General features: G+C 44.1%; 1 protein-coding gene across 1 annotated transcript in view; it reads left to right on the forward strand.

The window, feature by feature from the left end:
• The window catches only part of MICAL2 (microtubule associated monooxygenase, calponin and LIM domain containing 2), a 206111-nt gene extending 192720 nt beyond the window's left edge, over positions 1–13391 (forward strand). Inside the window, 3 exon segments of the mRNA XM_054724629.1 lie at positions 7040–7139; positions 9972–10045; positions 13146–13391. Of these exon segments, the coding sequence (XP_054580604.1) occupies positions 7040–7139; positions 9972–10045; positions 13146–13330 (359 nt within the window). The 3' untranslated portion in view covers positions 13331–13391.
• The last annotated feature ends 426 nt before the right edge of the window (positions 13392–13817 follow it).

Consider the following 13817-nt stretch of genomic DNA (forward strand, 5'->3'; position numbering starts at 1 on the left):
CAACTGAGGTACATGCCCTTGACCAGATTCGAACCCACAACTCTTCATTCCATAAGCCAATGCTCTAATCACTCCTCTATGTATTGACTTGATTGTATGTATATGGACTTGACTGTAATAGGCTCAAAACATATAAAGCCAAAAAATGATGAAACCACAGGGAAAATGTTCTACTCTCAGGCATGAGAATTTAGTACATCTCTCAAGTAACGATAGTCAAGCAGACAAAACATTAGTATAAATTTGAATAATGCAATAATAACCTTAATTTAATGGTCACTTATAAAACCCTGCACCTCCAAATTACAGAATGTATATTCTTTGCAATGTCACATGATGATTTACAAAAATTGACCATAAGTTCACAAAGTTAGTCTCAGGGAATCTATATTATACAGACTCTGTTCTATACTACTATGTAATTAACTTAGAAATCAATAGCCAAAAGATATTTTTTAAACCACATATTTAGAAAGCAAAAATATACATTTCTCATGAATAAAATAAAAAAATGGATATTTAAAAAATACTTGGAAATTTAAATATACTAAATAAGAAGAGGAAAGCAATAGATCAGAGAATGTGGTTCTTAGAGGTATGGCCTTAAATACTTTTATTAGAAAAGAAGAAAGGCTGAGAAGTAATGAACCAAGTGTTCAACTTAATTTAGAAAAAGGAAAACAAAATAAACCTAAAGTAACCTAAAGAAAGAAAAATATATATATATATATGAGCAAAAGTAAATGATATAGAGAATAAAGATAACATCAAGAGGATCAAGCAAGCCAAATATTGGTTCTTTAAAAAGACTAGAGGCAATATCTTAAATTGATTTAAAAAATAAGATAGAAGACAGAAATAAATAAATTAGGAATGAAAGGGGCAGACATAACCGCAGTAAAGATTCAAAAAGATAAAAGAATAGAATGAACATGTAATCTAATTTCAAAATTTATAATCTAAGGGTGATTCAACAATCATCAGATTAACAAATTAAAGAGGAAAACCATATGGTCTTTTTAATAGAAGAAGAAAATATCATTTGACAAAATCTAATACTCATTTGGGGTAAAAACTTTAGCAAAAAGGAATACAACAAGATAGAACATTCTTAATTTGAAAGATACCATCCAAAACCATAAAGCAAGCACCATTGTTGAATGGTAAAATATTAGAAGTGTTTCTTTAAAAATTGGCAATAAGAGAAGGGTGCCTACCATCATCTCTTCTATTCAACATTGTACAGGAGACCCTAGCCAGCAGAGGAAGACAAAGAAAAAAAAACAGCGTACGGCTTGGAAAGGAAGAAACAATTTTTGTTTTTTGTTTTTATTTTTCTGATGATAGAATTACTCACATGGAAAACCCAAAAGAATGTACAAATAAATTCTTAAAAATAAGAAGATTCTATATGAATATAAGGTCAAAATTTAAAAAGGAATTGCATTTCTATATATCAGCATCAAGCGGTTAGAAAATGCAATAACAAAGAAGATATCACTAACATTAGCAAAAAAAAAAAAAAAATACCTAGGAGTAAATCTAACAAAAAATATGCACCACCTTTATGAAGCCAGTTTTAGGACTTGTCTGAAAGCCACCTGGAGGCCCGAACATCCATGAAAACCCAGTGTGAGCCTGCTGTAGCATTGAAGGCCACAGGAAACAGGTGAATCAGGGACAACTGGCACCCCAGACAGGAAAAATGAAATTGAGTCTTACCTTACATCATGCAAGCAAACATTTCATAAAAGTTAAAGACTTTAATATGAATAATTAAACCGAAAAGTTAAAAAGAATCAAGTTGGTAGTCTATAACGCTATAAAGGAAAAGACAATCCACTAATTTGGAAAATATATTGGCAACAAATAAAACCAAAAAAATCAGTATTCTAAAATATGTAAAGAACTTTTATAAATCAGTAAGAAATAGGCAAACAACTCAATGTAAAGATAAGCAAATGATATAAATATACATTTCACAGTAAAATATTCATGAATAATTAGGAAAATGCAAATTAAGACTACAATGAGAAAATATCTTAAACTATTGAATTATCAGCACTTGAAAAAATGTGGTAATACTAAGTATTGGTAAGGATGGGAAACAAGGGAGCTTTTTATTCAATGTTGGTGGAAATGAAAAGACAACTCTTTGGAAACAATTTGGCCTCATGCTGTGGAGCTGAACATTTGCATACCTTACTAAGAATTTCATTCCTGGGTGTGTATTTCAGAGACACTCTTGCCTACATGGACTAGAAGACTCATACAAGAACCTTCACAGCAGCATCATTCCCAATAGCAAAACACTAAGAATGACCTTGATGTCCATTAATAGGGAAATGGGTCAATTGTGGCATAGCCCGCCGTGGCATATACAACTGAAGACTGCATACACAGCAGGGAAAATGAATGGCAACATGGATGCATTTTAGAAACATAACGTGGAATTTTAAAACAAGCACGTTTTAGAAGATTACATATAGTATAATATCATTTCAATAAAATTCTAAAGCAAGAAAAGCTTTATTTATAATGAATAGATATGTAGCCAAAAGCAAAACAAAACCAAAAGAAAAAAGTGTTTCAAAAGGAAGGACACTAGACCTTTTGTTTTTCAACTGCAGCTCTGGCTCCCGGAATGGGATGGTGGGGGGGTGGGGGGGCGGCGGGGAGGCGGGGAGAGGAGAGGAGGGGGGCGCTTCCTTCCAGCATCCTGGCTTGGTCAAGACTGAATCAGGCCACACCCATAGTGCAGTGTTCTGGATCGTCACCAACATGTGTAAGGCGCCTGTGGGAGGTCATGGTACCCGGAGCGCTGGGTACAGAAGGCCTGGCTAGAGATTCAAATGAAATGGGCTGGGGATGAGCACAGGAGCTAAGAGCCGACCAGAGGCCAGCAAGGAGAGGCAGAGGCTGCACCCCGGCCATTCCGGGGGAGACGCCTACCCAGTGACGTCCTACAGAGGGTTCTGGCTGCAAATCCTCTACTGCCCTTTCATGCCCAGATCATCCGTGAGGATGTGGAAGACACAGAAGTGCAGCAGACACCAGACGAGGATTCTCACAGATTCTGTGGAGGCAGGAAATCACATCTGAAGAATCAGAGAGTTGAAAATCAGACAGCGTTGAAACAAGACCCAACCTAGAAAAAAACACACCACACATCAGTACACAATCAGAGGAGTATTCAGCATTACCAACAAAAGAAAATGGTTGGAAAGCCGTGACTTTAAAGACTAGATTGTTCATGTATTGTTATTATTCACTGGGGAGAAAGTTACTGACCATAGTGCCAGTCCCTCTACTGGAAGCAGGGACGGAGTGTTGTCCAGCTAGGTGATTTGAACTTGAATGTGGAGGGTAATCCGACAACTTCAGTAGGGAGTAACCAAACTTGCTTTGTAGTTTTTAGAGCTCACTTGGGGAAAAAGTGGGCCAATTTAAATAACTCCAGCCCTAGTTGGTTTGGCTCAGTGGATAGAGCGTCGGCCTGCGGACTAAAGGGCCCCAGGATCGATTGTCAAAAGCACAAAAGTAGCCTGGGTTGCGGACTCGATCCCCAGTGTAGGGTGTGCAGGAGGAAGCTGATCAATGATTCTCTCTCATCATTGATGTTCTTATCTCTCTCCCTCTCCCTTCCTCTCTGAAATCAATAAAAGTTTCAGAGCACAAAATATAACTCCATTAATAAAAAGTTGTGTTGAGTTTTGATTACTTTGCTCCACCTGAGCAAGTGGAAACCTTGCATTCTGTCTAGAAAAGGCATGATATGAGTACAGTACACGTGAGCTAATGAAGACCAGCCGGTGGTAACACTGGCAGAGGAGGCCGTCAGGGGTAGGTGGCCGAGCTATCTAGACAGAGCCAGGGCGGCACGCCCTCTGGCAGCACCATTCTAGCTGCGCCCTGGTTCCCAGACACAGGACTCGCACCCCTGCCCTAGAGAGGCTTCCCGTCCCACAGCAGCCGCAGACAGAGACGTGCCTGAGCCAATGATCCCTGCAGGCAGAGCGCTGGCGTCCTCCCGAGCAGGTGCTGATGAGCCAGCAGCCATCTGACCTTCTCATTTACATGGGGCCAAAAATAATAATAATTTGTTAAGAGTTTTTATTAACCTCAAGTGAAGTCACAAGGCAAAGTTTAGGCATGTAGAACCAAGCCAGGGATTACACTCTAGCTGACTTTTAAAGGCGAACCGAAAATAACCCACAGGAAACTAGATAGAAGTCGACACTGGAAGAAACAGCAGGTGTTAACAGCAATGGGACAGTTTATTGACTGTTTGCTATGTGCCAGCCACCGTGGTAAGCATTTTACATGCACCATCTCACCAAATCCCCATACCTAATTAGGAGGCAGGTACTACCATCATCCCTGTTTTTCACCGGAAGACACCGAGGTGGAGAGATGTGAGGTTGCTTGCCCAAGGTCACACATTGGTTAAGTGGCTGAGCCAGTCCGCTGGATCTCCAAGCCCAGGCTCTCTGCCACTTCGCTTCGCTGCATCTGCAGGGAGGAGCCACGCTGGTCCAGGCTTCACCAGGACCCACAGGAAGTTTTCTGACGAGAGGCAGTGAGTCCATGGAGAGCATGGAGCAAAGTCTTGGTGCATCCTTGGAGTTGAGAGCAAGGCCAGTATGGACAAGGCACAATCCCCTGGACCCGAGTCTTTGGAAAGGCAGATTTCCTGGGAATCTGCACAGGAGTCCACATTCGAAGATCCCTTAAAGGGATTTTTGACTACTGAGGAAAGGAAGACTCTAAAAAAAATGAACTGTAGGCTATAAAATTACAAATTACTCCATTGGAAAAAAATTAAATCAATCAATTCAGTTCAACCTGTGTTTGTGGAGAACAGCACCAATAGAAATCAGTGGGGCCCTAGCCGGTTTGGCTCAGTGGATAGAGTATCTGCCTGCGGACTGAAGATTCCTGTGTTCGATTCTGGTCAAGGTCATGTACCTTGATTGCAGGTTCCCCTGGACCTGGTTGGGGTGCGTGCAGGAGGCAACCAATTAATGTGTCTCTCTCACATCAATGTTTCTATCTCTCCCTTTCCCTTCCAATCTCTCTAAAAATCAATAGAAAAATACCCTCGGGTGAAGATTAACAAACAAATTAGTGGGACTGCATAGGGGACTCTCTAATGGGCCAGATTTTAGAAGGACACATAAGGAAGATTGGAAAAGGGACATGAAATCCAGGATAAAAGGCGGCTGGAGCCTGAGGGTATAATGCAGCAAAGAGGCTGAATCTGAAAAACAACAACAAAAAATACTCTGAAGACGGCAAAATAGTGCTGTTTCTTTTGGATTGGGAACAAGGAGAGGACAGACCCTGTGCTGAGGCAGATGGTATCATGTCACACGATGGGGAAAAGCAGGATTCTCAACTCCCAGCTTTTCTGTTTTCTTTATCGAGGCAAATGGTCCTCAATCTAGAAATGTTAACCATCTAGAAGAGGAAATTGAATCTGGACAGGTGAGAAAAAAGGGAGAGCAATGAACTCAGATTTTTAAGTCCCGGTGTAAGATGATACATACGTAGAGCCTTGGATGTGGCATTATTCAATCAGAATTTGTTGAATGAGCCGTATTAACCCTCTGGTGTTGAAAACACTCGCAGATGTAACCTCAGTCTTTGAAAACTCAGGAAGCCTTGCAGAGCCGAAAGACCTAGAGACGAGCACATTTTCCACTTTTCACCTGGGAAAGAAACATGAATTCTGACCCCTGTCAAAACTCTAGGTAGGATTGTTTTTAAAATGGTGACTATTTAGAAAGACATTTAGAGATTACTGAGGAAGCACTGGTGTTTACTAAGAAACCATGAAAAACAAATGTCATGTCCTTTTCTGAGTGGAGTTGCAAGGTGCCGATGGATATGGCCCACGCTGGGAAGCTTGATTTCAGGAAATGACTTTGTTACCAACGTTTCCTAACAGAGAAGACATAGAAATGTGGATGGGTGATACCATTTGGATGCATTTAGAGTCTATAGAAGTGTTTCACTCAAAGGTTGAGAACGGTTCCTTGATGGGTTATCTATCACTGAATCCCAAGTACCTAAGGCCCTACCCAACACGTATTTCTTGAATGAATGAATGAATGAATGAATGAATGAATTCATCAGAAGTTAAGAGCTGCACTGTAGCACCAGTTTGCACATTAACTAAATATATAATTTAGAGCATTGCATATAAATCTCCCTGGATCCCATTTTCCTTATCAGTAAAAGGAGACAGAGAGATAAGGGAATTCATTTTTAAAAATATTTTTTATTGATTTCAGAGAGGAAGGGAGAGAGAGACAGAAACATCAATGATGAGAGAAATCATTGACCAGCTGCCTCCTGCACATCCCACACTGGGGATCGAGCCTGCAATCCAGGCATGCACCCTGACCAGGACTCAAACTGTGACCTCCTGATTCAGAGGGTCAATGCTCAACCATAATCTAAGTTATAAGATTATATGGATATAACTTTTTCTCTATGAATCTCAAAGCTAATAACATTATTGATTCATTTGCCTTTTCTTTTTGCCAAAAATCTAAATGCCAATCACCACTCCTTTATGACCAAATGGGGTATGAGCTTCTCTGCTCCATGAAGGAAGCCACACCCCACCTGGGCACTCAGTGGGCATTTGGTGTTGGAGGAGAAGGAGATAGTAACCAGCAGGGTTATTTGGGTTTTCTTCGGAGAAGGATGTGATGCACAAACTTATAGAAGTTTTCCTGAGAACATATAAGTAGACAGAAGGGTCATTTGTGACAGGACATTATCAAGGGTATATGACCTTGGAACTGAAGTATTCATGTCCTGAATGTGGAAGAGGACCTCCCCTAGGGCATGCACAGGTGGGTTTTATTTTTCATGTCCCTGACCTGGAGGCATCAACAGGCCATCGGGGGACTGCTGCCTGCTGAGCTCTTTTTGCTACAAACATGGTCCACTAAAGTAGCTCCAAAACAGTTTGATCAGGTGGAGAGAAGCGCCAATCTAACCCATTTGTCGTTGATTTCTTAAGCAGATTCAGGCACACAGGATGAAGCACAGCTTTTGCAGGAATGGTTTAAGCTGGTTCTGGAGAAGAATAAATTAATGCGATATGAGTCGGAGCTACTGATCATGTAAGTAAGGCAACACAGATAGCAGTGAGGCCTAAACGCAGCGCGGGGCGGGAGTGGGGTGGCTCGCCCGCCTAGGTGGCCGTCCCGGGGTTTTTTCTTCTTGTGCATACAGAATTGTGATTGAGGCAGATTGATACTTGATGCCTTGCATATCATGCTGGCATTAGTGCAGAGAATCTTCAGTTACCTATTCTGTCTGTGAAGTCCTGCAGCTAAACTAGATTTCAGGTAATGGGGCTGGAGCTGGAGGGCATTTGGAAAAAGTATTTTCAACCCATCCCTGCTGCCCAGACCAAAGGGACCCACCTGCAACCACACACCTGCAACGGGGAAGCATGTCTCTGGCCTCAGAGTGTGAACCGCAGGAGAGGCTTGGCAGGAGTGGCCGGTGCACTTCCTTATGGCTTTAGCGAGTTGAAGGCTGAGATGTCTGGCTGTCTTCTCTAAATAAGGGGCGGCAGCCTGGTTTGAAGATCAGAAAGTAGAGATAGGCCAGGCCGGTGTGGCTCAGTGATCTATGAACCAGGAGGTCACAGTTTGATTCCCAGTCAGGGCATATGCCCAGGTTGCAGGCTCCATCCCCGGTGTGGAGCGTGCAGGAGGCAGCCAATCAATGATTTTTCTCTCATCGATGTTTCTATCTCTCTCTCTCTCCCTCTTCCTTCCTCTCAGAAATCAATAAGAAATATTTTTAAACAGTTTTTTTTTTTAAAGAAAGTAGAGATGAATATCAACACCCTCTGACAAAGTTGAAGGTCACGATACCTGTCACCATTCTGGAGAGAAAGTAACATTTAATGTGGGTGCTTTCACTTATGCTGTCTCGTTTCATTTTCACCCCAATCCTGAGAGGTAATTGGGGTCGGGGGAGCTATCTTTTAAGATGCCTAATACATTCTATTCCTCTCCCCTGGCTGGGTCCTGGACCAGGTGAGAAATAAGACTACCAAGCCAATAGATGAAACATCAAAAGATCACCTTTATTACTGATAATGGCTTGGCTAAATATGAGAGCCCAGGTGAGCTTGCTATCTGTATTACTGTCCTAGGGCCAGAATAACTCATTACCACAAACTGTGTGTCTTACAACAACAGAAATGTATTCCCTCGCTGCTCTGGAAGAGGAAAGGCTGAATCAAGATGTTAGCCGGGCCATGCGCCCTCTGCATTTCTAGCCTCTGGCGGCTTCAGGCATCCCTTGGCTTGTAGCTGCATCACTCCACTCTCTGCCTCTGTCTTCACATGGCCTTCTCTGGGTGTCTGTGTCATCCACTTCCTTTATAAGGATACTTGTCAGTGGACTTAGGGTCCACTGGGATAATCCAGAATGTTCTCATCTCAAGGTCCTTAACTACATATATTACATCTGCAAAAACTTTTTTCAAACAAGGTCACATTCACTGGCTCCAGGGGTTAGGACATGGACATGTCTTTTAGGGTCGTTATTCAACCCATGACACGAACCAAACTCCAGAATTAGACATGCTTATCTATATAGTCACAAAAATATGATGGACCCACCTCTTTTTTTAATGTATACTTTTTATTTTATTGATTTTAGAGAGAGAGGAAGGGAGAAGGATAGAGAAATAGAAACATTGATGAGAGTGAGAGAGAAACATCAATTTGTTGTTCCACTTATTTATGCACTAGAGGCCCAGTGCATGAATTCATGCACAGGTGGGGTCCCTCTGGGTGGCCTCCAGGGATCAGGCAAAACCGCAGTCCAATGCCTCTTACAGCTCCTATCTGCCGCTCCCACTCATCCTGGCACCACTGTGCCTGCCTCGGGCTTGCACCCAATCAATCCTGATTGGGAGAGTCTCATGCTGCTGCAGCAGTGCTTGCCAGCCATGAGCCCTGTGTCTGGCGCTCTCCCAAGGGGAGTGGCCTGTGGGATCAGGCTGAAACCGGCTCTCTGACATCCCCTGAGGGGTCCTGGATTGTGAGAGTGGTGCAGGCCAGGCTGAAGGACCCCACCGGTGCACAATCAGGCCAAGGAGGGACTGCTGGAGGGCTCCAGGGCATGTCCGGCCCATCTCGCTCAGTCCTGATCGGCCAGACCCCAGCAGCAAGCTAACCTACTGGTCAGAGCATCTGCTCCCTGGTGGTCAGTGCACCTCATAGTGAGTGGTAGAGCTGCCTTAGCATATCATTAGCATATTACGCTTTGATTGGTTGTTCAGTTGTTCTGCTGTTCAGGTTATTTGCATATTTCCCTTTTATTATATAGGATTCATTGGTTAATTCTTGTATGTGCCCTGACTGGGGGTTGAACCCACAACCTTGGTGTATCAGGACCATGCTCTAACCAACTGAGCTACCTGGCCAGGGTCCACTGGCTCTTTTTTTCCTAGCTCCTAACCAGATGGCTGTCTGAGTTTTGTTGCCTCCACCTGGACAAAATGTCTCCTGTTTCTGCTTTCTCCTTTTCTTGTCCACCACAGTCAGAGTTGGGAGTGGCTATAGGTGATACTTGAAGTCATGTTACCCTCAAAAGAGAGAAGAGTTTCAGATTGGCCTTGCTTCCCCCTGGACTATTCTGGTCATTTCCTAATGACCCTTCAGTAAAGGGTGGCCTACATGGCCTTCCAAAAGCCTACGGAGGTCGCATCTCGCCCTTCAGTTCCTCCCATCATCTCTTGAGCCCAGCACATCTCAGCAATCCTCTTGGCACCTTCAGTGACCGGCAGCAGCAAAACGTCCAGTTTAGAGATATTCCAGTTTTAAGAGGGAAGAAGAATGCAGTAGCTACTGTCAGTGGGCTTATGTGCCAGTGTGTCTTCACACATCTCCAGTATTGATAAGGTCTGAATGCTTTCTCATCCTTAGGGCCCAAGAGCTAGAATTAGAAGATCATCAAAGCAGACTGGAGCAGAAATTAAGAGAGAAAATGCTTAAGGAGGGTGAGTACGGTGATGTGTTTTGGGTGCTTGTTAAAGACATTTCCCCCCAGAAAGACACTTGAGCAGAGCACGCTTGTTAAAGACATTTCCCCCCAGAAAGACACTTGAGCAGAGCACGCTGCACATCTCAGAGGGGAGGGCCCTTCTTCCTGGGAGCCAGAGGGGAGCACAAAGCCACCCTTCCCTCTGCCCACCGCCCGCAGCACAGCAGTCCCCATCCAGCTTCATTCACTCGGGCTGGGAGAGCAGCACTTTGCTCCATCCCAAGTGTGAATAGGAACAAAGTCATTTATTCACACATTCATTCACTTACCCATTCATTCACTTACCCAAATATTTATGGAGGATCCAGTGTGTGACTGGCATATGGAGGAGACCCACTGTGCCCTGTGGTCTCTCTGTGGAGGCCAACACCCTGTCCAGGAATATGGTACAGTGAGATGAGCGCCACGACACAGGGGTTTTGGGACCACATTGGAGGCGATAAAGGAAACATCCCTCCCAGCATGGCGGGGCCAGGGCATTGTACGTGAGGAAATTATTTTCACCATGAAGGACAGAGAATTGAAGTAAACGCAATTGGCATGATATACTGATTTACACATTCATTGGCTCCAGGCAGCTGGGCACATTCACTCTATTTTGCACTGTGTGCTTGTGGGGCCAGACCCATGCATGGCTTTCTTACATGAAGACCATAGGTCTGAAAGAACAAGTCAAATGACTCCTTTATACCTCATGGACAGAACATTGCCTACCTATGGGTACAGGGCAAGCACTTAGTAACTATTTGATGTCATCATCATGGATATTTTTATTTCGGTATTTCATCCCCGTTTTACAGATTAGAAAACCGAGTCTGAGAACTTAACAAGCATGCTCAAGATAAATGATAGGGCTGAAATTAAAGAACAGATCACCACAGACTCGGGGTCTCCTGTTAGTATTGACTTGCAGACTGTTTCTTTATAGCAAGAGTTCTATTTCTGACAAAACCCTTACAGAGCTGCACTCTTCGGGACATCACCTTTTATTGTCAGGAAGGGCTTAAATGGGTGTGTTGATGATAAGCCAAAATTGAGAGAAATTTAAAATTTTTACTGGGTTGATTATCAAATAAGGAGCACCAACCTGGAATATACTTGATTAACAAACCATAGTGTATAACTGAGGTCTGATTCACACATCTGATACCGATTTTAATTCATTCTTTTTCAGGGGTGGTAAAATAAATACCACCGAAGACTCCATTAGCCAACCTTCAATTCTTTTTTTAAAACAATTCTTACTGAGGACTGATGGTCATAGTTTTCTCAGCCCTCTCAGGTGTACCAAAAAAAAATATGCAGCTTCTTCATTTTGTCTGTATCTGAGCTCATCTTCCACAAAAGCTTCACCCCACTAATTAGCAAGAAGAATAAAAAAAGAACTTTATACCTCCTTCTCTGGTAAACTTAGTCTGATGCAATATTTTAAACAGTTCCTGTAGGAAAATCTCAGTCTCTTTGGGATGAAAATGTTCGATCTTGCAGATGGCCACCCCTTCCTTCTGCTTTTCCCCCCAAGGTGACTGCCAGGTAATGGGGAGAGGCAGGTTTGTGTGAGTTTTGGGCGTTAGGAACCTGGGTGGGTTGCGCTGAGTCACGGAGTCCCCTCGCAGCTGTCTGCTGTCATCGGGCTGCCACTCTCTCTGCCAGCATTTGCAGCGAAGGTGTGTGGCTGGCTAATCCACAGCCTGCCCTTGTCTGGGCGCGCTTGGAGCCTCAGGGCGTTCCCTGGCTCACCAGCCTCTCAGAGCAGCCTCCATTCAGCTTGGCCACGGTTCACCTCCTGGTCTCACTGTGGGGCCACTTCACTCCTCATCCTGGGGGAGCCCCAGAGGCCCACTGGCCAGCTCCCTTTGGCAGCTCTGGAGCAAGTGAGCACTTCTAGGCTCCACCCATGCCTCACACATTAGACCAAGATCGGGGGAGTCACCCTCACTCCCTATTTCTCTGCCCAACCACAGAGTACTGCCTGTTCATACATAGGGTGCCCTCTGGCTGGCTTCTTCCCAGCGTTCCAAACAAGACATGAGGCAACGTCCTTGGGCCTCCAGTGTTCCCATCAAATGATACCACATTTCCGGCCCCCTTGGCGGTTCTAAGGTACAGAATGGAGAGACTGGAACACAGAGTTCTCACCGGCCCATAAAACAGGAGCTGCGAAGGGAATGGTGCTTCTTTATCTCCCTGTTGTCATATATACCTTTGTCCTGACCCCACCTAGATCCAAGCCCGATGTGAGGGACGGTGGCCCTTCTCCACTCTGGGATGGGGCTCACCTTGGTCCTGATGTATTAAACGGAAGGGGCTGAAGGAATTTATGAAGTCTCCCAAGGCAATAATCTGGATGACAAGACTTAAATTTGGCTTTAAAGTCCTGTTTTGAATGTCAGAGAGGCATGACTGCAGTACCTGTCTCTTCCCCTTTCCCTGGCTTTGTAACAATAGTATCTCCCCCAGGCAGTTGGCTATTTCAGGCTATGTAGGAAGTAGGCCACGTGCTCCGAAAGGCTGAGGGGAAGAGCAGTCACAGCCTCCTATTGGCCAGCTGTGCCTCACTGTGCTTCCGCCTGGTCTCTACCCAAAGGGCTACGGTTCATCATTAACTACAAATTGAAAAAGGATTCTCATAATTGAAGCACTGGCCACGGGTGCAGACAGTCTGCTTAGAAACTCTGCTTGCTGTAGCTCAGACATGTTTAGGGAGAACAGACAGTTTGTTGTTTGTGGACATTTTTTTTTTGTGCAGAAAAGGGGAGGGTGAGGCCTTGGTAGGGCTTGTCTGATATTAACTTCTTTTTCTCACAAAGGGGTTCTCCCCTGTCACTTTATATATAGTCTCAAGTTGGAAACTGAGCTGCCCGCAGCACAAAGCACCACCTTTCTAATCTGTGGCTTCGAGGGCCGTTCCCTGGCGTTCAATTCTTTTCCTTGTTTTCTCCATGGAAATTAAAGGGCAGAACAAGTCCGGGACAACCAAGAATGCAGAGGCCAAGAGCTCTCCCGGGGCCAAATCTTACCTGAGGTCCGATGTTTTTCTTTTTCTCTTTCTTTAGAGAGCCAGAAAGATGAGAACGATCTAAACGAGGAGCGAGAAATATTCGCTGAGATGATGCAAGTGATTGAGCAGAGGGACCGACTTGTGGATTCCTTAGAGGAACAGCGCATCAAAGAAAAGGCTGAAGACCAGCGCTTTGAAAGCTTCATATTCTCCAGGGGCTGTCAGCTGAGCAGGACGTGAGCAGGGCCCTCCCCCTCGGAGCCAGCCAAGGACCCGATCCTGCCATCCTGCCGAGCACACCTCACACACTCCTACTTCCTTTGGCAGCATTCGTCAGACCTGCGACTTGAGTTATACCATACGGCAATATGTTTTCAAAAATTAAAATTCTCTCACATGTGCTACAGCTGCCCCAGATCCTTCCAGAGGTTATAATGAAGAAAATACAAAGACGCTTTTGAAATTGGCAGTCAACCTCAGCAGATCTCTCCGATTGGAGGTGACCTTGGCAGGTGACCAGCATTGTTTTCCCTAGAAGGTGACACAGATTGACTTTCCTTCTGCTTTTTTACCATGTATCTGCCCAATGCATTGAGTTGCACATCTTAAGATTTTTTAAGAAGCTGCCTTTTCATTAATATACCCACATTTGCCCTTTTTTTTTTTTTCCCATGGATGACTGGTTTCCAAATGTCAGAAGGAAGCAACAGTCGTTTAAAGATTAGGT

This window comes from Eptesicus fuscus, chromosome 13 (assembly GCF_027574615.1).
Source record: "Eptesicus fuscus isolate TK198812 chromosome 13, DD_ASM_mEF_20220401, whole genome shotgun sequence".
Lineage (NCBI taxonomy): Eukaryota > Metazoa > Chordata > Mammalia > Chiroptera > Vespertilionidae > Eptesicus > Eptesicus fuscus.